The 24,655-nt window shown below is 43.4% G+C and overlaps 1 protein-coding gene across 50 annotated transcripts in view; it reads left to right on the top strand.

Annotated features, from left to right (window-relative positions):
• Positions 1-744: 744 nt before the first annotated feature.
• MAP4K4 (mitogen-activated protein kinase kinase kinase kinase 4) overlaps positions 745-24,655 on the top strand; it is a 187,248-nt gene continuing 163,337 nt past the window's right edge. For 7 of the 50 annotated variants that reach the window (XM_070573437.1, XM_070573426.1, XM_070573412.1 and 4 more), the window contains exons 1-2: positions 749-1,108; positions 1,413-1,478. In XM_070573437.1, coding sequence (XP_070429538.1) covers positions 1,052-1,108; positions 1,413-1,478 — 123 coding nt within the window. In that variant the 5' untranslated portion in view covers positions 749-1,051. Of the gene's footprint in view, positions 1,109-1,412; positions 1,479-24,655 lie in introns of all 50 variants that reach the window. The other 43 variants (XM_070573440.1, XM_070573425.1, XM_070573446.1 and 40 more) reach the window with 12 other exon arrangements.

Below are 24,655 nucleotides of genomic sequence, written 5' to 3'. Positions count from 1 at the left end.
GATTCTGTTTCCACTGCAAGTGGACCGGGCAGCCAAGTGATGCTCAGCAAATCCCGCAACGACAACCGTGCCACAAATTTAGCTCGGAAAAGAAGAGAAAGGAAAAGAAGAGCCGGGAGAGAAACCGGAAATGAGGGTCTTAAGGGTGCAGAATCTGGTGGTGGGGGATGGGAATGAGACGAAGCGGGGCGAGAAGAAAGGGCGGACCCTCCTCTGCGAGGATACAGCCTCTTCGGAAGCGTCCCCTCGGAGCGGGGCGCGGCGGGCCGCCGGGGAGGGACACAGCCTCTCCCCGCGGGCCGGGCGGCCGGCCTCCGTGCGCTGGGGGCCAGGTCAATTTTCCTTCCTTTATTGTCAGCGCGAGGCGGGGCGTGTCCGTCCCTCGGCACCTGGCCGGGGACAGCCCCTGCGCGTCCCCTCTCCCCGGGCCGTCTCGGCGAGCGCCGCGCGGCCGCGCCCGCCGCCCGGCCATTGTTCGGGCCCCACCCCTGATGAATATTCACGCCGCGCGCCGCCCGCCGCCCGCCGCCCTCCCCCGGGCTTCGGCGGGGAGCGCGTTTCCGCCCGCTTTTCCTGCCCGGGAAGGCGAGGGGGAGCTGTTCGCCCTCCCCGGCGTCGGTTGGGGTGTCCCGTTTCTCCTCCCCGCGCCGCGCCCCCGCCCGCGCCCGCGCCCCGCCCCCGCCGCCCGGGTTATCTTTGTCTCGCAGCCTCGCGCTCGGCGCTCAGCTCTCGGCGCCGCCGCGGCCCCTCGCTCCGGGCCGTCCTCGAGGCGCGGCGCGGGCGCCGGGGCCGAGGCGGCGGGCGACGCCCGGGGGCCTGCCGGCCGCCCGCGCCATGGTGTGAGCGCGCCGTCCCGCGCACGCCCCGCGCGCCCCCGCGCCGCCCGGGCCGCCGAGCCCGCAGCCCGCCGCCCGCCGCCCCCGGCCTCGCGAGGCGGAGTCGGGCCGCCCGGCTCCCTGCGAGGCGGCGCCGCCGGCGGCCTGGCCTGGGACTGAGAGAGAGAGAGAGAGAGATTTATTGTGACTCTTTTCTTTTGGTGGAAAAAGGGAAAATGGCGAACGACTCCCCTGCAAAAAGTCTGGTGGACATCGACCTCTCCTCCCTGCGGGTGAGTGGCCGCGGCGGGCCCGGCGCGGGCAGCGGGCAGCGGGGCCGCGCCCTGGCCGCCGGGCGCTCGGGCGCCGCCGCGGGGGCCCCTTTGTCTGCCGGTGGCGGCGTGTGGGGGACGCGGGGCGACCCTCCGCCGCGCGCCCTCCCGAGCCCCGAGTGCCGAGCCCCGGAGCCCCGAGCGCGGCGCGGCCCTCGGGCGCTGGGGACCGCGCGGCAGAGCGCCCCTCCTTTGTAACCGCCCCGCTGGCTGGATTCATTGTTGTGCTGCCTTTCGATTCTAACCCTCCCTCCTTCTTCTCCAGGATCCTGCTGGGATTTTCGAGCTGGTGGAAGTGGTGGGAAATGGCACCTATGGACAAGTCTATAAGGTCGGTGCGGGGCGCCGTCTTTGTTTCCCGGGGCCTGCTGAAACTTCTTGCGGGGGGACGAGGACGGGGTGATGAACGCGCTGCTGACTGGAGGCCACGCCGCTGGGCCGGAGTTGGGATGGGGGTCTCGCCTTGCAGTCCCTGTGTTTTTCAACAGTTTATGTTCAGACTGGCCTTAGGAGACCTTGTTTCCTGGCTTTGAGATAAGGAAATAAGCTACGCTCTTAGGCATGCACTTTTTTCAGTAAAATGGGAGAGCATTTTTTCATAAGACAACCTTAATTTTGTATTTTCCCCCAAATCTGACCTCTGAGTTTGAGTGTTAATTATAGTTCAGTAGAGGCAGGCCTTGCTTTTGATGATCCTAAAGCTCTGCCTTGGCCGTCTTGAAAATTGTCATCGTGTTTCCTCGTTTGAATGCTTGCCAAGTGCTCACGGTGCGGAGTTTGGTGTTACCTGGGACTCCTTTATAACTCGATCATACGTTCTAGGCATGGATACGTATTTTGGGGAAGCAGGGAGGGGTATGTGTTTGGGCAACAGGAGCAGGAAGAATTACAGTGTGAGGATTATAAAGTCTGAATTCCAGGAATAACCTGTTTGACAGGTGTGTAATTGAAACAGAAATGGAGGAGAGCTGGGAGTAAAGAGGATGTCCAGATTGCACATCCACCCCGGGTCTTTCTCTCTTCTTTTACCCCCCGCTCCCCCTCCCCCCCCCCGCCTCCCCCTCGCCCCTCCCCCCCGTAAATGAACCTAACAAATCTGGAGACTTAGGAGTCCGCCCTGAGTAGCGGACATCTGATGTGACTGCTGTTCATTTTATCCACTGCACATTCTGGGGATTATGAAAGAGCTGTAGGCAGTGGAGGCGCAGGCCTTGAAAATTTGAAACAGAATATTAAATTCTCCTTGTCTTGATTTGTTTCTTATTACTGAACGTTTTCTAAAAGTTATCTGCACTGGGGGTGTTTTCTGGTTGTTAGAGTCGGTACAAGGTTGGGATGGAAGAAAAGAGCTTATGAAGCAGGGCTTTGTGGTTTCCCATGAAGAACTGTCATTGTCTCATTAAAAAATGGAGGGGAGGGGGTTGGAAGCTGACTGTAGATATTTTCTTAGGCTAAATTAAGTGTGGATCCTATTGTCTCTTTTCTACTTTGTGACTAGCGTTTATCTGTCACTTGAACGCCTGTGCCCTGCCCCAGCTTCCCCTGGCCTGGGCTGTGTACTGGCCTGTGGTCTGAACTTGAGTCAGTATTCTTAGGTGATCTCAAGTGAATTAGCCTGTGTTTTGTTGGTTAACTGTTGGGGCCGGGGCCAGATTTTTGAATTTGAAAGGGAGCCCTGTTAACTCAGCCTGCTGGGCTCAACTGAATTTGGAAGGCTTTGGAAAATTTTGGAAAAGCTTGTGTTGCAACTCTCTTGAGTGGCCTGGTAACTGGCTTAAAGGCATTCTCCTCGGCCCCAGTGTTTGTTTAAGCACCAGTGGGTTTTTTGTAACCCAGTTTTTCTGGCCAAATCTAAGTGGCAAGTGTGGTCTTCCAAGTGAGTTAGCCAAAGCTTGTTTTTGACCTGGTTACACAGTAGTTGGACTGTTTGTACCTTCTTCAGTCTGCATGGATGTGAAGGGCAGTGAAGTCAACTGGAAGCCAACAGGCTGTTTTTAAACTGTAAGAGAAAAGAAAGAATGAAACCTGAATGTATATTAGTTGGTTTGAGAGGTGGGAGCTCTTGATGGTAACACTTTGGGCACATTGGTTGTTAAGTGTTCCCCTCCTCGTTTCCTCTCGGGTTCCATCCTCTCCTTCCCCCAAGCTTTAGAAGTAGATGTGCTGAGCACTACAATTGGGCAGCCTTCGGGAGACTGGCAGCGACACAGCTCTCTGACTGCAAAGTCTGTACAGTTGAGGAGAAATTCTCAAATTATGCAAACCTAAGGAATTAAGAAATCTGTGCAAAGATGGCATATGATCATGAACAAAATAGTGCCTGAGATGTTGCTCGCCAGCTGTTCCATTTTATTATTATGGAAAATGTCAGACATACACAAGGAGGGAGACTAGATCACCCAGCTTAACAGTTAGCAGCACATGACTGATCTGCCTTCATCTGCAGTCTCCCGCTCCTCCATTATCTTACTGGAAAGCCTGGACAACCATCTCCCCCGTAAATACTTGACTGTGTCTCTTTTTTGTTTTTTAGATAATCACAATGCCATTCTCACACCTAAAAATTAATTCCTTAGTATCACATAGTCGGTGTTAACATTTTCCTGATTGTTTCTTACGTTTCCTTACTGTTGCACGAAATTCTTTAAGATTTGTGAACCGATGCTGGGAACTTTAGTCTTAGAGATGATGGAAATAGTAGGGGCAGTTAACCTCTGCATTTTCTTCTCCCTTTAAACATGTGATTTCTAGAACCATTTGCATTATGCTTAGGAGTTTTGTTGGCATGATTTGCATATACCGATTTGGGGATTAGATTATTAACACTCTAGTATTTGTTTATTGCTGCTAAACATCCATTAGTGTGAACAGCATCAGGGTTTGTAAATATTTGTGACTAATTTGTTATTTATAAAGATTTTTTTTTAAAAACATAATTTCAGGTAAAACAGCTGTAAGCTGAACAGCCTGTAGTCCCAATTTACTTCATTGTTATATTTTCTTTTTTTTCTATGAACTTTTCATTTTTTAGTGATAGTGGTTGCTTATTTTGAGGAGACTATATTTCTGTGAAGTGGATGAGTAGAAAGAGGGAGTTTTCTGAGTTTTGATATGTTCTATGAAAATGGCTTTTTTAAGGGATAGTTTATGATTTTCTATATCTCTGATAAAAATGGTAAATAGTCTGGGTATTGTTGAACGGTATATAGCTTTGTCTTAAAAAAAGGGAGTTTGAAACACAGGGTATATTGTATTTAGAGAAATCTGTTTTTTGCCTCAGGTTTTTGAGAGATCTTAAGGGAAGGATGCTCATAAATTAAAACTTAAAAACATTGTGAATTTCTGTTCACAAGGTTGCCTTCAGATTACCTTATAGTATTTATAAGAAAAGAAGTGTCTATGAGATAATCTTTTGCATGTTGAATAAATATGGTGAATTTGAATTATTTTCATCAAAGGGGGACAGTGATAGTGTGAAAAATCGAAACCAGAGAGAATAAAAGTTTGTTTTTGTGTTATTGGACTTTATTATTTTTAAGATTTGACCGTTTTTGTTTTTTTCTTGGGGCAGCTGCTGTTGTTTTGTGTTTTGTGAGCATGCAGTGGCTGGCGTTGGAAAACCACTTCCCTAGGAGGAGGGAGATCGTGCGTCTGGAAGGGCCCAGTGAGGAGTGAGAGGGGTTAGAATCCAGGAGGTGCAGTGTCTGGAGTCAGGGCTTACTGACGGGAGGGATGCAGCCTCCCTGAGGACTGAGCGCCTTGACCCTATCTGACCCTGTTCTTGGAGGAAGGGTAGGCTGTAGACCTGGGAGGCTGAGGAGGAGAGTACTCTAGGCCCAAAGATGGCAGGCAGAACCGACACTGAGAGTTTGCCACCTGTTGGGCACTGTGCTATGCTGTCCCCTCATTCATTGAAGAAGGCTGAGGGTGACCTTTGGGAATGGCAGGGGGTTTAGGGAGTAGTGGGCATCTCTGGGAGAGCTTATTTGCACACGAGTTGAGGAGGGACCTCATTCTTTGAACATTGAGGAGCCGGTGAAAGTTTTGTTGGGATTGGCAATCCCTGGGGGTAGGAGATGTGCTGGAAGATGTTGCTCTTCCTCGGAAGATGTTTACGGAGGAGCAGGTGAGATGACTGGCCCAGGACAGTGGTCCTGAAGAGAGGGGGTGAAGGGTGAGCGAGGCAGGGTAGAGGTGGTGATGGTAGAGAGGAAGAGGGGTGGGCTGGATTCTTGGGCATTCCTCCTTGCTAAGTTTGATGTGTTGAATTCACTTATTCCTTGCAGCTTTGGTGTGGCCCTTTAAATGGGTACACTGTTTGCCCACTGGCTTAGGAGGAGCCTGGGGATTTGTGAAAGTGCTAAAATTACCTTTGATTGCTCAGCAATCAAGTGCCATATAAATCGTGTAGCTTTTAAAAATCGTTAGTCTAACATTTTGGAGTAAGCACTTAAACTTGTGTGAGGGCTTCTCTAAATGTTATCGTCTAAGAGTAGCATCTCTTATTCTTAACTGGAGGTAAAGACGTCCCGTGGGGCACAATGAATTCTGTAGGGCTAGATGTTTTCATTCTGAAGAGGGTTGATCTGCTGCCGAGGGGCATGTACAGACTTGTTCTCAGATGGAGTTCCTTCATGCTCGAGGCATTCTGGCCTTGGGTGATGTGGGAGGAGGCCAGCCCTCTGGAACACATATTGGCGTGTAGCTCTCTTAAAAAATATCAACCCCAACCTTCGGAAAACTGTTGTGAAACTGAACAAAGTCGGGAAAATAAAAAACCTTACAGAAGTTCCAGCCACTGTTGGTCTGGGTGCTGAAGCCAGCTGTTGACTAGAGGGCAGCACTAATACGAGACAGCCGGGGAGGCTCGCTCCCCAGTGTAAGTACAGGTCTGTTACCAGCACGGAGGTAAAACGTACAAAAGTGCAGACTGTCTGACAGTTGATATTAGAGGCAAGGGCTTATTCCACAGTAAGGTCTCACAATCAAACACCGCTTATTTAGAATTTTAAGGGTTGAAACAATTTTAGGTCACAACCTTACCTTTTAAAATTGGTGTTTTAAAAACTTTGTTTCTCTCACAAGTAGATAGATATATAGTTAGTGGATCACAGGTCATCCTGTGAAGAACTTGCAAGTAATTGCTTTGAATATTTACTACAGATGTTTTTCATGAATTCAAGTTGGTTTCTGTAATACTAGTCTGAATTACCAGTGTTAAAATATTAAGATATATTTAATATTTAATTTAGGGCCAATTACTAGATTATCAGGCATTAGAGATTCCCAAGTACTTATTTAACTTTTGGAAGGTTTGGTTGACAGTTATTTTGTCTGATAATGTGATAACCCAAGAATTGAATCGGGGTAAATTTTTTGGATATTTGGAGGGATGGCTCGGAAGAGAACAGAGAAGGCCAGGGTAGTGTTACCAGTGAGCAGTGGGGCAGCTGTGTGCTCTTAGGTTTTATAATGTCATACAACTGTTCGCCAGACAGAATCTGACACTGTTAGGAGGCCGGGTCAGTAATGAAAGTCTGCTGGCGTTATTCAGAAGAGAAGTGATGTGTCGGAGGTAATGAGTTGGGAGGCACTTTTTTTCCATAAGAATTTCAAAAAGAAGGGCAGAAAAAGTTTTAGGACTTCCCAAGTTTTAAAAACTGGGATCTTAGACATTCTCACATCTATGTAGCATTATGAGGAACTTAGAACTCAGTTGGGGAGACAAGCTGTAAAATGATGAACCACACGGGCGGTCTCCTGCCACTTAACTGCTCACTGTGCTAGTACCCAGCTGGTACTGGCCCCGTTCTGTGTGTTAGGTAGACAGACAGAAGTGAAGGAAGCAGGCAATACTCAGGAAAGCCTGATGTGTGGGCACGAAATGCCAAACTGTGTAACAACTATCAGTCCTGTGATGTCAGCCTCCCCATGTGCTCCACCAGCGCGCTTGCTGCAGACACAGCACGTGCGTGGCACCCCGTGCTTTCTCAGCCTCGGCAGCGCTTCTCTGTGCTGTGAAGTAGAGTACAGACAGATGACTGGAAAAGTAAAGTGAAAAGTCAGACGTATAAAGAACCAGCCCAGATCTTTTTATTAATAGAGTCAAAGGAGAGAGTGTTAACCTGAATTTACTATGGAAGTTTTTAGACAGTTATTCTCAGGGGCTGCAATGATCTTGTTGAGGACCCCAGTGAGCGGGGCACTTGGAGGAGCACTGAACTGGCTTGAGTGGATCCTGTGCAGGGCTCTTCATGTGTTGCGTTAGCAAGCTGCGGAGCTGGGGGCCGCTGACCCCGCCCAGCACTTCTCCCACCTGGGGAAGTAGGGAGCCAGGGCACGAGCTGCTTAAAGCTTTGTGCTTAATTTGCTTTTGATCCCTGGGGCGTTGTAACTGTCTTAAGTTTGGCCAAATATTGACAAATTAGCCTATCAAATTTAAATAATTAAGAGAAAAAACCCCTACTTTTATGATAATGTCTTAAAAACTTTATTGTTATTATATGATAAATAGGGCCTTAAAAAACTTATCAAAGTTATAAATGCACATAGTAACAATCAAGTGATACTGAAATTCTTATATCAAACTTGGAGTTATCCTAGTCCCAAGAGGCATCAATTTTCGGTGTGTTTAGTTTCTATGTCTGAAATTTACTGCCATATTTTTAAATTATCTGCTTATGTCGCTATTTCTTATTTATCAGTTTTCTGCATTTATTGACTTCTTGTAGCAGTAGTTAAAAGTAGTTCTAGTTGTTGAATTACTAGTGTAGCTCTACAGCAGTTGAATACTTAGCTCTTATACTCGCCCGCTCCCTTAAATGAGTATATCATAGTTTTGGGTTAAAGTGTTAATTTTTTATATTATTGTGACTATGTAAATGCCATTGATCTCTGAGGCAAGCAGTCTAAAAAGATTACATTTCGTTTTTTAAACACTCCTTCCCCTTTGCATTGTCTTACTTTTTCATTTGAGTGGTTTTCTGTGTACCTGTCATACTTCTCCCCTCAAACGCCTGGCAAAGGTAAGCCTTTATCAGCAGTTTTTCCAAATGCTTAAGTACGTCAGATAATTTATTGTTTCAGATAACCTATTGATTCCACTTTTTTTCTCCTCGGGAGGTAGCTCAGAGCTGGCCAGGTATGGTCGCTGCCTAGACCTGGTGCATTGCTGTTGTCCTGGAACGTCTCTGTTTCCTGGATATTGCAGTCTTCTTTTTTAGTTTACTACCTTATTTTCCTGAAGCACATCCTTCAGTAGCTTTATAAGAAAGGGTGTAAGTGTAAAGATTTCCTAGGATGGCTGAAAATGTCTTTATTCTTCCTTCACATGAGATTTATGCCAGCTGGTGGAAAATATTCTAGGTTGAATATTCATTTTTCCCTTGGAATTTTGAAGACATTGCTCATTTGTTTGAGTGTGACCTGTTTTAAACTTCTTTGGGGAAGCTTTTAGGATATTCTCTTTATTCCTGATGTTCTTAGATTTTCTAAGTGTCTTTTGTTGTCATTCACCGTTCTAAGTACTTATTTCTTTTTATCTGGAGATGCCCTTTTTTTCCTGGGAGATTTTTTTGTTCTCGCCTCCAACTTTTCTGCTTTCTATTTCTTGAAGTCTCATTAGTCACCTCTTCAATTTCTTTTCTTCTACTATTAGGTATTTTATTTTTTGTCTTTTTGCTCTATTATGAGGTGTCTTTGACTTTATATTTCACTATTTCTATTGAATTTTTAAGTTTATCATATTTTTTAATTTATAAGAGCAGCTCTCTTTCACACTGTTTTTTTTGTTTTTAAAGATTTTTTTATTTTCCCTTTTTCTCCCCAAAGCCCCCTGGTACATAGTTGTATATTCTAGTTGTAGATCCTTCTAGTTCTGCTATGTGGGACGCCACCTCAGCATGGCTTGATGAGTGGTGCTAGGTCCATGCCAGGATCCAAATTGGTGAAACCTTGGGCCACCATAGTGGAGCATGCAAACTTAACCACTCAGCCACGGGGCCCGCCCCTGCGTTTATCATCTATTCTTTCATGGATATATCTCTTATCTCTCTAAGGATATTGAGTGTAGATTTTTCTGTTTGGTTCGCTTTCTTGTGCTCCTGCATTTTTTCCCTGTTTCCTCCAGATTTCATTTTTCCTGTTTGTGTATTTTGGCCTTTATCTCTAATGCTGAAAATTTTCCTTAAATGCCTGGAGATTTGTGGCTCTGCTCATATTTACGAGTAAGGAACTGGAAATGAATTGGAGGCTGAGTGTATATGGTCAGGAGGTTGTTGACTGGTGGTTACTTCAGTGTAAGGAGGACAGGCGGCCATCAGTATGTTCTCGTGGATGGGGAACCCCACTTCTAAATAGCTGTAGGTCTTTTCTTTGGGGTCAGTTTCACTAAGAAGAAGGCTCAGGCTTTTTCTATGTAGGGCCTATAGTATGTCTCTTTATTGGAGTTCTGGGGTTCAGGGTGAAAGAAGGAGGCTGCGATCCTACGGTCTTAATATCTTAACTTTTCAACCCACCAAAGTGTCCCACCACTTTGCCTCATGTCCCTTCATCTGGAGCGTTTCTCCTTCAGTTTCTTCAGGCACTAAACCTCTGGTTTCTTATGGGTGTGGAGTGATGTAGGATAGTCACCAGACTGTGTGAGCTAGAGAACGGGGACCTGGGGCATTCAGTCACTAAATACCAATTCTCCTGATTTTAGGTATTAGTTGCTTCCAAATGATAATCTTCTCAGGATTCTGTGTGGCAAATTGCCTGACATTTGGTGTCCTTCTCAGTAGGCACTTAGGTTGTACCATTTTCCTCTTTACTAAGTGAATTACCGCTCTATCCTTTTTTGGCTGTCAAAACCTGATAGAAATGATCTCTGCTGTCCTCACTTCCCCTTTGTCTCTTTATTATTCTGTTTACCTTAGATCATTTGTTATGAGAATTAACCCTTGTGACTCATGCTACCCCTTTACCAGACTAGAAGTTGTATCTTTGATTTTAAACTTATGGTTTTGCTCAGGTGTTTGTTACTTTTCATACAGATCAGTAACAATCACAAAAATAACAGCAACACAAAAGATGAAAACAGGAATAAAGCAGTGCCTTAGTGCGTGACCTCTGGGCTGATCCTTCATTTGGGAGATAGGAGCCCAGGGAGATGAGGACGAGGAGAAGGAAGAGTGAGACAGGATGCCTCGCAGTGCGATGTTCTGTGTTAGCAGGCTAGCTGCTCTAAACAAGCCTTCAGGAGAGAGAGATTTGTTCAACAGGTGTTTTTTTTAACAGGTTTATTGAGGTAAATTTTGTGTATCATGCAGTTCACCCATTTCAAGCCTACATTTCAATGATTTTTAGTAAATTTAGTGAGTGGTGTAACCATCACCACAAATCAGTGCTAGAACGCTTTCATCACCCTGGCAAGATCCCTCATACACCCCTTGACAGTTAATCCCTGTTCCAGCCCAGAGCCCCAGACAACCACTGATCTATTTTCTGTCTCTCTAAATTTGCCTTTTTTGAACAGTTCACGTAAATAGAATCATACAGTGCGTGGTCTCTGGTGTCTGGTTTCTTTCACTTTGCATGTTTTTGGGGTTCATCTGCACTGTAGGTGTGGTAGTTAGTTCCTTTTTGGTGCCGAGTAGCTTTCCAGTGTGTGGATGTGCTGCGTCTGTCTCTCTGTTCACCAGTTGGTGGATGGGGTATTTGTTTCTAGTGTTTGGCTCTTGTGAATACTGCTTTCAGCAGGTGTTTTGGGCTGGTATCCTGGACGTATTCAGAAGAGCTGCCTGATGGAACTGCACTTGGAGTCTTACAGAGGCAGGAGAAAAGAGTGGGGATTTACCTGCCTAGGTCTTCCCATTTCTCGGCAGTGTGACCAAACACCTCCCAGTTCTGATGACCCTGAATGCGTGTCTGCTTCCCTGAAGCCTTTACCTTCCCCACTCTCATTATTAGTCATCGCTGTGACTTTAAGTCATTTCTTTAAACATGAATACGGTTTCTTATCGCTGTAACGGCAAATGGTTCACTATCTGTGAGGTCACAGCTATCAGGAACTAGGCCAAACCTGTTTTTCCTTCTCACTGTTTTTTTGGGGGATTCCACTGTGTAATAGCCACTCATTCGCCATGTGATGCTAAAGACTGGAGTTTTGCTTTATCCCAGGCAGAAGCTGTTGACTCGCCGGGATTTAAGAAACAAAACAAAATCTATTGTATTTGGTCAGAAGGATATATACCAAGTTAAATACATGATTTGTTATAAGAGGGAATATGATTACTCATTTGATTTGCTTCAAGTGTGCCTTTTAGAGTATTTTTCTCATTTTTTTATTCTGAACTACTTTTATGATGTCATAATTTTATTAGGGATTTATTGCATTCAGATCAATTTAATAATTTACTAGTTAAATTTAATAATAGTATACTTTTTAAAAATTCTCATTCTTAGAGCTTTCATTCTTGCCTGCTTCTGATAGTAAGAGAATTCTGTTGATGACCAGAACCGTCCCCCCATCAGTTTGTCTGAGACCCTCTTTATGTAATTGCTGTGTAGTTTTATGACTATTTAGTTTGGAGATCTCAAGTCAGAGACGAAATATTCCCTGAGTTAGGGCTGTACATCCAGTGGCCATAGGATTTATTGGGGAGCCCAAGTTGGGCACCGAGCGTTGCCTGAAGTTGAGGATGTGTGCTCAGGTGATTCACTGGTGTGTTCACTCACCTGCTGGGACATGCCTTAAATCCTAGGGCCTTTCCTGTTTGACTTGGCTTTTTAGGGTATCTCTCCTCTCTCTCTGTACATATGTTCTCTCCTCTGTTCTTGTTGCTCCTTCCCTTAGTTCCCAGGGAAGATTTGTGGATGTTCAACTCTGCTCTTTAGTGGTTTGAGGGCTTAGTATCTGTTTTGTGTTTTCACTGTTTGTAGTAGATGTTTTGAGCCTGCTCTGCTAGGCAAGGTCATTTATTACTCAGCTACTTAATGCATACATGATATGTGCCAGGCACCATGCGGGGCTTGCTCACTGCTGACGATGACCAAGAAGAACAGTTAGCTCGTGCCTTTGTAGAGCACACAGCGAGCAATTTTAAGAGGATGATACTGCAGATGGGAAGAGCAGGGTCTATGGGAGAGTAGAACTAAGCTGGATCTGATAAAGTAGATATGGTGGTATGTACAGTGAAGCTTTATGATTTGAATTCAGATTCTCTGGATGAGGCATAGATAGGTGTGGATCAGTGAACAGCCGGCCTGTAGTTAATACAAGCCAGTGAGCTGACGACTAGTCGCCTTGGTTAATAGAACTTTGAATAAAGATAGGAGGGGTGTGTTCCATTGATTATGGTAATTGCTGGCCTCTTTCAGTTGCCTTGAGCCGTCCATCTCTTGGGAGGCCTTGCGTCTGACATCTGGTGCTGTTTTGGTGTTCGTTACTGTTTTGAATCTCTTGCATCAGTTGGGAGTTATCAGCTTATCCATTTAGAACCCTCAGCATCCTCTTAGAGAGGTAGCCCCTCTCAGAGTGTCCTGTGAGCAACGTCTGGAGTGTTTTGGTGAATAGATGGTCCAAAGTAGGCCACAGGCTGCCCTGCACTTAGGAGAGACCTCTTTATTCAGCTTCTTGCCCCTTGACCTTAGGGCTGGAAGAGATCTCTGTAAAATGGGAACAATGGTGTACAGCTTTGTGGTAGTCAGATAGTTCTTAATCACTTTCTGGAGTTCAGATTGTACAAGGAAATGACTTAAAAGATGAAGTTTTGCGTTTCTTTTCAGGCGCTGTGTGTTTGCCTTTTGATAATGCAGACAAAAGATAGTTTTGTTTTCTTGACCCTATTGAGTGAAATGGTTTTGTGGGCTTTTTTGAAAAAATTTGGTATTGAGTGAAATATTTCTACCCTTTCTCTAATTGTACTGGAAAGAAGGCCTTTTTAATTACCAGTGCTAGCCATCAAAGTGTGAAATTCTTTGTGTTTTAATTTTGTTTAAACAAGGCCTCTGTCATTCATCATCCCCAATTTGCTACTCAGTTGGCTGAAAATATATATTCTCCTTTTTACTTATATGAAAAAAGTGATTTGAAATGCTAAATTTTACAGGGGATGTTGATTTTTTTTCTCTTGACCTTTATTCTGTGTTTCGTTTCTTTCTGGCGCTCTGCCGAGGACTAGGTATCATTGGTAGTTTGTCTTTTTGCCTTTTTTTCTGCTTTGTTTTACATTAATTGTTTTTATGATTCAATTTTCTGCCTTATTAGCTATAATGTCTACTTATATTTTGTAGGTTGCTTTAGGGTTTATAGTACACACTTAACCTGTTACAGTTTACCTTCAGGTGATATATACTTCATGTATATATACATATATGTATATGAACATTAGATCATAGTATTACTTCCATTTCTTCTTACTTGGCCTTATAATATTTTTGTTATACATTTTACTTTTATATGTGTTACAAATATTGAAATGTATTGGTGTTATTTTTGTTTAAACAGTCAACTATCTTTTAAAAAGATGTAAATAGTAAGGAATAAAAACCTAATACATCTACCCATGTGTTTAGAGCACCTCTGGTGCTCTTCACTCCTTGTAAAGATCCGTATTTCTCTCTGGAACCATTTTCCTTTTTCCTGAAGAATTTTATCATTTTTTTGTAGGATAGGTCTGCTGGTGATGATTTCTTTCAGCTTTTGTATGTGTGAAAACTTTGTGCTTTCATTTTTGAATGATACTTTTGCTGAGTATAGAATTCTAGGTTGCTAGGTTTTTTTCTTTCGATATTTTAAAGATGTTATTCCACTCTCTTCTTACTTGCATTGTTTCCACTGAGAAAGCTGTCTTTATTTTGTTCCTTTGTATCTGTATATGTCATTTTTTTCTGACTGCTTTTAAGATTTTGCCTTTGTCCCTAGTTTGGAGCAGTTCGATTATGATGTGTCTTGGTGTACTTTTCTTCATGTTTCTTGTACTTGGGGTTTGTGAGCTTCTTGGATCTTTGCCTTTGGAGGTTGCCTCAAATTTGGAAAAGTTTTGGCCACTATTTCTTCAATTTTTTTTCCCTCACCTCCCTTTCCCCTTCTTAGGCTTGGAGACTCCCATTGCGTGTTTGTTAGGCCACATGAAGTTGTCTCACAGCTCAGTGATGCATCTTTAATTTTCCTTTTGGGCTTCACTTTGGCTAGTTTCTTTTGCTGTGCCTTCATGTTAACTTATCTTTTCTTCTTCAGCGTTAATTCTGCCCTTAATCCATCCAGTGTACTTTTCATCTCAGACATTGTATTTTTTAATTTCTAGAAGATTTAGGTCTTTTAAAATATTTTCTGGGTCTCTACTTAACTTTTTGAACTTATGGAATACAGTTAAAATAGCTGTTTTGTCTGTAATTCTGATATCTCTGTCAGTACTGGGTTGGTTTTGGTAGATTATTTTCATCGCTGGTTGTTTCCTGTCTGGTAATCTTTGAGTGGATGCCAGACATTATGAGTGTTACCTTCTTGGGTGCTGAGTACCTTTGTGTTCCTATAAGTATCCTTGAACTTTGTTCTGGGGTACAGTTAAGTTACATGGATCCTTTTGTGTCTTGCTTTTATGAGTTTTGTTAAGGAGGTCTGGAGGACTGGTCAGTCTAGTGCTGATTATGCCCTACTGCTCAGGCAAGACCATTCTGGGTACTCAATTCCCCGTGATTTCTGAGTTTTTCGTTTGTGTGGTGGGAACAGGCACTCTTCCCATCCCTGTGTGAGCACCTCTACTGTTCCTTCCAATCATTTTGGATTTGAATTTCCCCCAGCCTTGGGTAGTTTCCTCACATGCCTGTGGTGATCGTTACTTGGCTGGATACACAGAGGTCCCTCTGCAGAGCTTGGGAGTTCTTCTCTTTGTGCACCTCTCTTCTCTGGTACTCTCTCACCTAGAACTCCAGCTACTTTGGTATATCTGGACTCTCAGCTCCTTCTCCTCAACTAAGGGAGTATGCCAGACTCTGGGTTTTCTCTCCCTGTGTCATGCCCAAAAATTTTGAAAAGGGAGTAAGTCCAGGCAGTTGTGTGGCTCACCTCATTTGTGTCTTATCTCTCAGAGATCCCTCACTACTTGATCTCTGTTTTCTTGAAAACCTTTGTTTTGTAAATTTTGTATGGATTTGTTTTGGTTGTTTCAAGTGGGAGGGTAAATCCAGCCCTGTTTACTCCGTCTTGGCAAGAAGTAGAAGTCTAATAGTATATCCAGTCTTTCTTCTTTATTCACCATTCATTCGTTATGAGACATCAGCAACACGGCAAACTGAAAACAACCCTCCTCCCTTTTTGATGAGCGTGGTGGGGAATAGGAGGAGAAAAACCTTGGATTGTAAAAACACCGTTTTTTAAAAAATAGTTTATTGAGAAGTAATTCAAACACCATAGCATTCACCCATTTACAGTCTACAGTTCAGTGGCTTTTAGTATATTCCTAGAGTTCTGCAGTCATAGTCACATTTTAGAACATACTCATCACTCCAGAAAAGAAACCCCATACCCCAGTCCTCCTGTCACTGCCTCTCTCGCTTCCCTCACCTCAGCTGTGGGCTACCACTCATCTGCTTTCTGTGTCTCCGGATTTGCCTCTTCATGTAAAAGGAATCAAACAATACGTGTTTTATGACTGGCTTATTTCACTTAGCATGTTTTCAAGGTTCATCCATGTTGTGTGTGTTGGTACTTCATTTCTTTGTGTTGCAGAGTAATATTCCATTATATGGATATACCACATTTTGTGTGTTAATCAGTTGATGGGCATGTGGGTTGTTTCTACTTTTGGGCTATTAGGAATAACACTGCTATGAACATTTGTGTACAAGTTTTTGTGTGGACTGTGTTTCCATTTCTCTTGAGTATATATCTAGGAGTAGAATTGCTTGGCTGTAGGGTAACTCTGTGTCTCACCTTTGGTGTACCTGCTAGACTGTTTTCCAAAGCAGCTCTACCATTTTACATTCCTACCAGCAGTATATGAAGATTTCATTTTCTCCACATCTTTGCCAATACCTGTAATTATGTGTCTTTTTGATTATAACCATCATAGTGATATTTTATTTTAGTGGTTTTGATTTGCATTTCTCTGATGACTAATGATGTTGAGCATCTTTTCATATGCTTGTTGGCCATTTGAATATCTTCTTTGGAGAAATGTTATCCAGAGCCTTTGCCCATTTTTAAATTGTGTTTGTTTTTTAAAAATTTTTGAGTTGTAAGAGATCTTTATGTATTCTAGATTCAAGTCTTTTGCCAAATATATATATGTCTTGCAAAATTTTTGTCCCATTCTGTGGGTTGACTTTTCACTTTCTGTTTTGCTGGGAAAGATTTGCCCCCAGCTGACATCTGTTGTCAACCTTCCTTCCTCTTTTGTTTGTTTTTTCCCCCTCCCCAAAGCCCAACCCCAGTATATAGTTGTATATTCTAGTTGTGAGTCTTTCTAGTTTTTCTATGTGAGCTGCTGCCACAGCATGGCTACTGACAGACGAGTGGTGTGGTTCTCCACCTAGGAACCGAACCTGGGCTGCCAAATGGGAGCACGCTGAACTTTAACCACTGGGCCAGCAGGGCTGGCTCGTGACTTTTCACTTTCTTGATGGTGTACTTTGAAGCACAAAAGCGTTTAGTTTTGATGAAGTCCAACTTATCTGTTTCTTTTGTTACTTGTGCTTTTCTAAGAAACCCCTGCCTAAGCCAAGGTTATAAAGATTTATTCCTGTGTTCTCTTCTAAGTTTTATGGTTTTAGCTCTTATTTAGTTCTTTGACCCATGTTGAATTAATTTTTATAGATGATGTTGAGTAGGAGTGCAGCTTCCTTCATTTGCTTGGGGGCTATCCAGTACTCCTAGCACCATTTGTTGAAAGCACTATTCTTTTCCCATTCAGTTGCCTTGGGGCACTTGTTGAAAACCAATTGATCTTAAATATGAGAGCTTCTGAACTTTTTATTCCTTTTGAAACTTCTGGACTCTTAACCCTATTCCATTGATCTCTCTGTTTATCCTGTGTCCCATACCATGCTATCTTGATTGCTGTAGCTTTGTAGTAAGTTTTGAAATTGGGACGTGTGACTCCTCCAACTTCGTTCTTCAGAAGAACCTATTGACGTTACTAATCTTTTTACTAATGACTGACCCTAGCATATACTTCCGGAGAAGCTTTTTTTGCAGTTGCCAAAAGTTTTGTGAATTGGAACTTACTCCTCTCATGATTAAAAGCCCTACTATTTTGCAGACTAATATCTGTTCATACATATGTACATATGACAGTAGACACACTCCCCCATATTTGTGAGACAGTGTCTAGAGATATTCCTGAATCCTCTTCCCCCTGCAAATGCATTAGAGAATAATTTAATAATGTCTCTGATTCTTTCAGAATCTGATATCCCTGTAAGTTAAGTACCAGGTAGCACAGAAGAGGGACAATAAAAGATCTAAGGAAACGGAACCAAGTCACGATATCTAGATGCAGAATAGCTCTGCCTAGATTGTTTTGCCATTTCTTATAAAAATTTCACTGTAAAAAGTCTAGGGGGATCACAGACTCTGGCCCTGAACCACTAAGAAATAGTTTGCCTTGAACTTCAAGAGTTGATTAATCAAAAATTGCTGTTAAACCAAAATCTTTGCTATGCTTAAAATACTTCATCTAAGAGGAAAAATGTGCTTTGCTAACACAGTATTCCAGTTTGACAATGATAAATGACAAAGTTCCTAATCTCCCATCACCCTGACCTCAGGAAGAGTAACAAATACCCAGGGAGCTTTCCATTCCAATTACAGTCTGGAAACTCAGCTGGCCTTGTGACAAGAGCAGGTTGTTCACTATCTTTAAGAAGCTCCCTCACACGATACAGATAAATCTTGATCTAATCCAGAGCGTTCAAGAAACAAGGGGACTTGAATGCACTTTGGAAGCCTGACGGTACCACATAAATGCTAGATAATCAAGTCTTGTCAGGTGTAGTTTAACTTTGATTATTCTCATACTCAAAACATAGTTTTCATTTAACTTTTTCAACTGCTTGTTTATAAGCAAAAGAGGAACTACCCAGAACACAGATTTCATTCAGGCAACTTGTTCTGACTAAATTACAGGAAAGGAAGATTTTGCTAAAATGCGTTTTCTCTATGTATGAAGAAATTTCTGTTGAGAAATGAACTTTAACTCTGAGAAAATTATGCCATCTCTATGCAACATATTTATACTTGAGAGACATAATCGTCTTTTATTTCAAAAGAGCTTCTTTGAAGAAAGCTCCTCTCCTCCAAAAAAGAGTATAAAAAATATATTCTACGACTGTCTTAGATAACTAATCATAAGAACTCTGTCTTCTGTTTCATAAACAAACTATGGGAAAACGGTTCTTTCTGTGCAGTTCAACACTGGCATCAACCAATGCTGGATGAAAATGGCAAGTAAAACTCCTCCTTCAGTCATTTGCAGAACTCCTCTGCACATCCCGATCATTATTTCCATGTGTGCTCATTAAACCTTAGGGCTGGGAGGAGGCTTGACGATTATCTGGTTCAGACTCCGAGAAAGAGTAGATCTGAGGTCTGTTCTGCAGAGGCTGCAGGCCCCTTCCAAAATCACAGAGCTCATCAGTCACAGACGTGGGCCCGAAACCGACCTCCTCCTACTTAAAAATCAGTTCAAAAGATTACTTGCCATCCAACATTTCTTCTGTGAATCCCTCAATAATTTTTCATTTTTCAGAGATTGTGGTAAAAATATGGGGCCACGAGAACAAATGTGTGTGAACTCCACACCTGTATTGCTTTGCTTGAGCTCCTCTACCAGAATGCCACAGACCGGGGGCCTTAAACCACAGAAATTGATTTCTCACCGTACTAGTGGCTGGAAGTCCAACATCAAGGTGTTGGCAGGTTTGGGTCCTCCTGAGGCCTCTCTCCTTGGCTTGCAGATAGATTGCTGCTGCCTTGCTATGCCCTCGAGTGGTCTTTCCTCCCTGCATGTGCATCCCTGGTGACTTGATATGTCCAAATTTCCTCCTCCTGTAAGGATACCAGTCAATCCGAACAACCTCAGTTTAACTTAATCAACTCTTTTTTTTTTTTGAGGAAGATTAGCCCCGAGCTAACATCTGCTGCCAGTCCTCCTCCTTTTGCTGAGGAAGACGGGCCCTGAGCTAACATCCCTGCCCATCTTCCTCTACTTTATATGTGGGGCGCCTGCCACAGCATGGCTTGCCCAGCTGTGCCATGTCTGCACTCGGGATCTGAACTGGTGAACCCCGGGCGGCCAAAGTGGAACGTGCATGTTTAACCACTGCGTCACTGGGCTGGTCCCCTTAATCAACTCTTTAAAAGGTCCTGTCTCCAAATACAGTCACATTCTGAGGTATGGGGGGCTAGGGCTTCGACATACACATTTTTTGGGGAGAGGGGACACAGTTCAATCCATGACAATACTATGAAATTTTCTTCACAGTAAAGACAAAAAATAACTGTGTTCTTAAGTACTGAAGATTTATTAACTGATAAATTAAGAACTTCATTGTTTAAAATGAAATATATGTGGTCGTCTGTTCAGATAGATAGCATATTTTATTCAACGCAAAAATTCTACAGACTCGATTGTAGGTGGTGGAGATACAGAATTGGCAAAGAGACACAGCTCGTGCTTTCGTGGAGTTTAAGAAGACGGAAAATAAACATATCAGTTGGCCTTTTCTGGGTGACACACCGCCCCCAAGACTGTAATGGCTTAAAGCAGCCATCGTTTTGCTTGCTGGCGGTTCTGTGGGTGAGCAGTTTGGCCTGGCGCAGGTTCTGCGTGGTGGTTGCTGGTTTCCCCCCGGGACCTTCAGGCAGCTGCAGTCACCTGCCCGCTCCCCGGGAGCTGCGCGCTGTGAGATGGGCTGGCAGACTTCAAACACCCTGTCCTTTCCTTTGACCACTGTTTTCTTTGTCACATCTCACTTCTCTCTTTCTCTTCCTTTTGTTCTTCATTAAGGAATATTAAACAGGTTTTGGATATTGTGCAAGATTCTGTTTTTGGGGATTGAGATGGAGATATAATGCTGATCTTTTTTAGTATCTTCATTTTACAAAAAAAGTCTAATCATCATTAGTTGTGGTGTTAACACATGTCCTGTTTTACAAGTAGGATTTTTTAATCTATCTATTTGGATAGGGTGATAATAGCAAAATATACGTACGTCGTCAGTTGCTTTGGTTTAGGTGTTCGAGTGCCTGGATTCTCGGATGGCAGCACTAGAACTGCTTTTCTTGGCTCAGCAGGAAATGAGAGTGGGGCGCGGGCCAGAGGAAGCTTTCAGTCTGCAGGCTCCTCGTTGGTTGTTTAGGAGAGTAAGCGAACTTTGTTTCCTTCCCTAAAGTGTTGGTTAGAAGGAGAAATGAGATTGTCTCCAGGTAAACTCACCAGATTGTATCTGCTGCTTATGTGTCAAAAGATGAAGTTTGAAGATGAGTTTCCGTTCTTAGGCAGAATAAAACAGATGGTGAGATTTGAGGGTTAAGTGCCTGAGGTTAAGGCTCTCATACGGTAACTGTTAATTTCTTTATATGTAGGGAAAAGAACAAACTCTCGGCTTGAATTAATCAGTTATTTTTAAAATTGGTAGCCTCTTCTCGTTAGAGGAAAAGTTGACATGGGCTCCATTACCAGGTGATTTTTAGCTTCACTGGGTTGGGTACATGGGGAATGTCTGGGGTATCTGTCTACAGCGCACAAGCCATTTGTTTGACAGTTGAGGGTATTCACACACAGTGATTATGGTGGGTTTAGAAAAGAATCAAGATGTGCTAAGCTCAGTGAGAACTCATTAGCCTTTGATAATGTGATTATATAAATTAATGGAAATGGAGAGGTGAAGACTCAGAAGAGGAAAAAATGCTGACGTTGAGGGCTGGACTGATTTGTGGGAGTTTTGGAACCAACATGCTTTGTTTGAATTAGTAGAGCGCTCTCGGGTAGGATCCTAGGATCCTCTCTAGGATACCTTGAAAACATGATCGCCAACCTGAGTACTGACTCCATGAGATCTTTTATATACATTTCCTCACTTTTATCCTTATTTTACGTATGCATAGAGAGGTTAAGTAATTTGCCTAAAGTCACATAGCTGGTAAGCAGTGGAGAAACCAGATCTTGAGGACTTTCAGTCTTGACTTTCCAGTTTAGCACTTAACCTGTCAATACCCTGGGTTGCAGTCTGGCCAACAGTCGAGTTCACAGACAAGATGTGACTAGGAAGAGAGAAGCTAGGAGGGCTTGGGGCCCTGGATGACAATGGGAAGCCGGAGCAGGTGGCAAGTATAGGTGGGGTTGAGAGGCAAATGAGGGCAGCCCGCAAGTTTTCCTTTTTGCCTAGTTTTCTGTGCCTAGTTCAGTGCTTCTCAGACTTGAATGTACGCCTGGATCAGCGGGGGCACTTTTTAACATGCCGGTTCTGATTCAGCAGCTCTGCGGTGGGGCCTGAGATCCTGCATTTCTCATATGCTCCCAGGTGATGTAAATCAATTTTACACTTTGAATACTGAGGACCCAGGTGGGCAAAGAAGTTAGAGCAAGAAGTGTGGGTAGTTAGCAGCTGATTTAGACATTTCATTGGAGCGTGTCTGTTAGGGTGGCTTATTTGGGCAAGGATTATGTTTTATCTGTGTGGTGTAAAGTGTCTTGGGTATGTGTCAAAATTGATTTTGTGAATGCGCTGTCACTTTCAGTTGGGATTCTAATCTCTGAGAACCACAGGATGTTTATGTAGGGAAGACTGTTAGAGACTATGCATCTGGCTGCTTAGGTTACAGATGTGGCCTGGTCAGGTCCAGGGTCACAGAGGTCTGGGGGTTCCCCTGCCTCAGCCTCGAGAGCTTTCTGTCTGTCTGGGTTGAAGGCAGTGCAGTGGAGTGCTACCCCTCCCACCATATTTGATGACTTGGTGACATGACAAAAGTTAGAATAAGAAACTGATTATGAGTCTCATATTCTGTTTGTGTTTGTAGCGCACTTCCTGGCTCAAAAGTAAGTGTTTGAGAGAGTGAGTGAATAAAGGAATGAGCACATGGACGCCAAGGTTTCTGGGTGAGGCCATCATGGTGTAGGTCAGGGGCCAGGGATGGTATGCAAGCCATGGCAGTAAGTTTCTAGTGAAAATAGATGATGCCATTGTGGTGTTGTGGAGAAGGTTGCAGACCAAAACAGTGGCAGGCCTTTCAGACGACAGTTCTGTTGGGAGTTGAGAGAGGGAGAAAATGGGCAGGTGTAAATATAATCAAGTGGATAACTCAAGAAGGACTTTTAGGCATGCTTTTTGCTTCTTGATTACATGCTTTCTCTTGTTCCTAGGAAAACAGGCAGAGGAATAGTCATTGTTGGAATAGAAAATTCAAAAGCCTGATTGTGAGAATAAGGAAGTTCCAAAAGGGGCATCAAAGGATGGAAAGTAGAAAGAGCTTGAAGATTTAAAGTACTGTTGAGAAAGGAGTAAGGAACAAAATTGGTCTGGGGAGGGATTTGTATATCACAGTTGTACTTGTGTGCGGTCTTTTGAGGGGATAGTGGGTGAGGCCAGTGGTTTCTCTGTTGAAGTCTTGGAATCGTAGAATGGTAGTTTTGGAAAGAACTTCAGAGAACCTGTGCTTCACCTGCCCGCATTTTGCCTAGAAAAAGCCCCAAGGACCCAGAGAGATGGAGGGACCCAACGGCTTAAGATATTTGTCAGCTCTGTAGTAGACTGCCAAATGGACCTTTACATTTTTGCCTGAAATGACTTGTTGACACTCTGGCTTTCTCTCCTCTTACTCATTTTTTAAAAATACGCTTTTACTGAGCGCATTTTACTGTGCAGGCACTGTAATAAACATTACTCTTTTTATCATTTTCCTTTGAGTTTTAGATTGTGCTTTCTGAAAATTCAGATATTTAAGCTAATCAATTCAGTAATCTTTTGTTACTCTTTTCCTAATATGGGAATAGTTACTAGACTTATCTGTATTAGGCTTTAATTTAATGTGGAAAGCAAGTGAAATTATTGCTGAATTTCTGGCTTTTGCAGAATTGATATATTTTTGCAGTTTCTTGCATCAGGTTGATCTTTAGAGAACATTTTTAATGCTCGAGTTTTCTATGCGTCACATTAATAAATTAAACCACATTTAAAAATTTGTCCTTTAAAAGCACTACTCTGTAGCTGAATTGCCTTTAGCACTGCTCCTAGGAGTTTCACTAGTGTTAACTCAGATCTCTCGGTCATCTGAAAAGTGCAGAAATAACATTCCTGTTTTGTATGCCTTTGAAATTTAATTTCCATTCTAGAATATGTTAGTAGGCTCTGAGGTAAAAAAAATAAATAAAACCCGGAAGGTTTCAATACGTCAGGGGAGACATTGATATAAAAGTAATCCCTAAAACAGCCTTGAGAATCCAGCATCCACGTCTGAACGGCTTTGGCGAAGGGCGCTGTTTCCCTCTAGGCCAGTGAAAAACTGGTTCCTGAGAGGAGGCTGCCGGACTTCGACTTCGTGAAGTAGGGAAGAAAGGCCCCAGGAAGTAATCTGGATGCGCATTGTCTTTGAGCTGGGCGTGAAGAATGGGGGTGTTGTGTTGTTTTTCATCTTTTGTTTTTCGTGGTAATTTGTATAAAATACAAGAGTCGTCATAAAGCTGGCGTGATGCTTCCTTCAGCTTTCCCTGGCAATCGCCCAGCAGGCAGAGCCCTTCTCGCCTTCTCCTCTTCCCTCAAAAACCAGTAGAAGTCAGCAAGACAGTAGTAGGTCTGCCTTTAGCTGATGGCAGCTTCTTTGGCTAGTTTTGTTCCTTAACTCTTGCTGCACCCGGTAAACAGAGGTCCTGCTGAGACCTCCTTGTGGCCCTGAAGCACCTGACTACTGTTTCCAGCAAGAGAGAGATAGCAGTCATAGGAATCTGAAGGAGAAGCCAGGAGCTGAGGTTCTCAACCCTTGTGCAGCTGGGAATCTCCTTGGGGAGCTTTAAAGCCTCACCCTAAACCAGTATCCTTGTCTGCATCGATGTCACCTGAGGAGCTAAGAAGGAGTTGGTCACCGTTCTGAAACCCCAGAGACTAAGACTTGATTGTCTGGGGGTGCCACCTGGGCAGTGGGAGTTTCAAAATTTCCCCAGATTATTGTGATGTGCATTTGTGCTTCTAAACCGCTGAGCTTGGTCAGAATCCATCTGCTGGAATTGCTCAGTTTCTGCCCTGAGGCTCTGAGGGAAGATGAGTTTGGAAGTCCATGTGCATCTTTACCTTTCCTTGCTTTTGTTCCTTTTATCTTTGTTTACAGTAACCCTGTTTTGCGGAACACAGGTTCACTTGCTTGTGGAAATTTGCTCTTTAGCTAGTTTTATATTTGAGGGAAAAAGGTAAATCAAATTCTTTTTTTTTATTTTCACTTCCATCTCCAGAATGGAAAGGTCGTGAATTACTATTGATTTTTTGGACTGGCTAAAAATTTTCAACTAGGTATTATGTTGGAGCTTCTTCCTTTGG

Source organism: Equus przewalskii, chromosome 14 (genome assembly GCF_037783145.1).
Source record: "Equus przewalskii isolate Varuska chromosome 14, EquPr2, whole genome shotgun sequence".
Lineage (NCBI taxonomy): Eukaryota > Metazoa > Chordata > Mammalia > Perissodactyla > Equidae > Equus > Equus przewalskii.
Note: the sequence above shows the minus strand (reverse complement) of the source record. Positions and strands in the feature narration are given on the sequence as shown.